This window comes from Genypterus blacodes, unplaced genomic scaffold (assembly GCF_046128005.1).
Source record: "Genypterus blacodes isolate CSIRO-AG114 ecotype Tasmania unplaced genomic scaffold, CSIRO-AGI_Gbla_v1 ptg000205l_1, whole genome shotgun sequence".
Lineage (NCBI taxonomy): Eukaryota > Metazoa > Chordata > Actinopteri > Ophidiiformes > Ophidiidae > Genypterus > Genypterus blacodes.
The window spans coordinates 235,001-237,846 of NW_027467004.1; the positions used below are offsets into that span (position 1 = coordinate 235,001).

The window sequence follows — 2,846 nt, forward strand, 5'->3', positions numbered from 1 at the left end:
GACCTCATCCTATATGAAAAGGTCAGGCGCTAATTAGTGCACTGCCTGCAGTGGTGGGCAGGGCACCTGTAAGGATGACATCATTGTCAAGGACAGCTGGGAGGAGGAGGAGGGCGGGGCTGCACTGTTGTCCTCTCTGCTCAGAATCCATTGATGATTTTGGAAATTCATGGAAAACCTTTGGGAGCCTGGCGGAGAGAATCTGACGCCGCAGCTTTAATGAGCATCGTCTCTCTGCTGGGTCCGACCGTCCGTCCTCGCCTCGGCACGCTCACCATCTGATCCACATGCTGATCTGAGCTGATAGGGGGTCAGTGCTGATCCAGTACCACAGCACCTGTCTGGACCCGTTACACTGAATGGTTCTGGTTTGAGACTACAAACTTAAATGTATTAGCGGAAGTGAATCATTTCATTCAAAGCTTTCAAAGCTTGGATTCACTAATGTCTTTACTCTGGTAAGATGAGGGTCTGGCTCTTTCTGTTCCTGCTCCTCCTCCTCCTCCTCCTCCTCTGCCTCAGCCTGAGCCTGAGCCGCCTGGGGAGCGAGGGGTTAAGTGACCAGACAGCCAATTGAACCCAAACACACACTAACGACTGAGCTGTCCTGCTGCTTTTAAAGTTGAAGTGGAGTTTTGGCCTTAATGTAACACGTCGGCTCTGTAGGCTAATTGGCTGCAGTGTATCCCAGCATGCACTGGGCTGAAGGCAGACAGCTCTCCAGGGCAAATCACTCTCTCTCTGTCTCTACCTTATTATCTTATGGCTACTTGTTATTTTGTTTGGTTGTGTTTATTTATCTATATAGAGGAGATTCTCCTCATAGAAAAGTCCAAACTTGGAGTTCTTGGATCCTTAGTTGCCCTAGTAGCCTTAGTTGCCCTAGTTGCCCCTCGTGTTGCCTTAATTGAAGCATAGATGGAACTGGACGTACAGTGAGCACAGTAATGCACGAACTGCTGACTCGCTGCGCTACTTCCTGTCACAAGGTGCTGTTCTCCAAGTGTTTGAGGCTGTGGGCTGTGAGAGAAGGTTCACCTGTAGGTTCACCTGTAGGTCCACCTGAAGGTTCACCTGTAGGTTCACCTGAAGGTTCACCTGAAGGTTCACCTGTAGGTCCACCTGAAGGTTCACCTGTAGGTTCACCTGAAGGTTCACCTGAAGGTTCACCTGTAGGTTCACCTGAAGGTTCACCTGTAGGTCCACCTGAAGGTTCACCTGTAGGTTCACCTGAAGGTTCACCTGTAGGTTCACCTGTAGGTTCACCTGCAGCATCAACCAAGGGAAATGTCTCACGTTCTGTCTCTGAACCTCCGTCTCTTGTGTTTGTGTTTCCCACAGGAGAGCGAGCGGCCGATTGGCCCTGTGGTCTGGAGCCCCCGGCGAGGACCTGCCCCAACGGGACCCGGTGCACCGAGTACTGGACCGGGCCAAACTTTGGAATTACTAATTTCGACAACATCCTGTTTGCGGTGCTCACGGTGTTCCAGTGCATCACCATGGAGGGCTGGGTGGACATCCTCTACCACGTGAGTCCTGTCAATCACAAACCGCCCGCTAGGACCTGGGATTCATGATCCCCAGAGGTTGATCCCTTTGATGAAACCTTGGTATGGTGACTGTCAGGGGAACAGCAGCTTGGATCTCTGAGTCGTTGCTCTGGTTACCACTGGTTACTCATTTCTAGTGCCACCCTCTGGTCAGAATGATCTTTAACTGCTCATCATTAAAGGGGCAGATTGCTGAAAGATCTGCTGAGGGACTTCCTGCTCCTCAGGGGAAGAACCCTGATGGTTAGAACGACCTCATGACCTTTTCCTCTTCACGACCCTGAGGCCACAAGTTGCCAACAAGAAGTCCTCACAGAGCCAAAACAAACTCTGAATATGATGTAGACACGCTGATCAAAGCAAACCCAGCACACACACACACATACACACACACACACAGACCCACACAGACCCACACAGACCCACAGAGCAGCCATGTGTCCCACAGGAACACTCTAGGAAGGACAGAGTCGTCACGTTGCTGCTTTTATTCAGTCCATCACTTCTGTTGTTTTGGTTGTAATTTGGGCGTTTCAGGCTCGAAGCTTTGTGAATAATTCATGCAGAGATCACACACACACACACACACACACACACACACACACACACACACACACACACACACACACACACACACACCTGTTGTGCGCGCAGCAGCTCATCTGGCTGAGGGGCTCAGAGGAGGATGTTGTTTAATGGAGTGAAGAGCAGTGTGTGAGTGTGTGTGTGTGTTTGTGTCAGTGTGTGTGTGTGTGTTTGTGTGTGTATGTGTGTGTGTGTCGGTGTATGTGTGTTTGTGTCAGTGTGTGTGTGTGTGTTGTGTCAGTGTGTGTGTTGTGTCAGTGTGTGTGTGTGTGTTTGTGTCAGTGTGTGTGTGTGTGTGTGTGTGTGTGTGTTTGTGGCCCATCTTCTCGAGGCTGCTCGCTGAAACATGTCACCTTTCACCAACCTGAGGCCATCATCTCTGATACCTCATCCGTCTCTGTGTGTGTGTGTGTGTGACCACGTCTTCCTCTTCCTCTTCCTCTTCTCCCCCTCACTCTTTTCTCTCCCTCCGTCCCCCTCCTCTCACCTTCCCTCTATTCCCTAAACACTCCCCCCTTCCCTCCTCCTCCTCTTCTTCTCCTCTCTTGGGAGGGAGCAGGTAACCTTCCTTTCCCGTCTTGTCTCTCTCCTCCTCCTCCTCCTCCTCCTCCTCCTCCTCCTTTATGTCTCTGGTGGCTTTTGCGCCTCATTATCCCGAGTGTTCCAGTCCTTCCTGCTGTGATCTCAGACCTCTTCCTCTCCTTTCCTTCT

General features: G+C 51.0%; 1 protein-coding gene across 1 annotated transcript in view; it reads left to right on the forward strand.

Annotated features, from left to right (window-relative positions):
* Positions 1-1,529, forward strand: part of LOC143015510 (voltage-dependent P/Q-type calcium channel subunit alpha-1A-like) — a gene marked incomplete at its 3' end in the record, with an annotated part of 25,619 nt that extends 24,090 nt beyond the window's left edge. The window contains exon 5 of the mRNA XM_076169517.1: positions 1,342-1,529. Within this exon, the coding sequence (XP_076025632.1) occupies positions 1,342-1,529 (188 nt within the window). The remainder of the gene's footprint in view (positions 1-1,341) is intronic.
* Between the last annotated feature and the right edge of the window lie 1,317 nt (positions 1,530-2,846).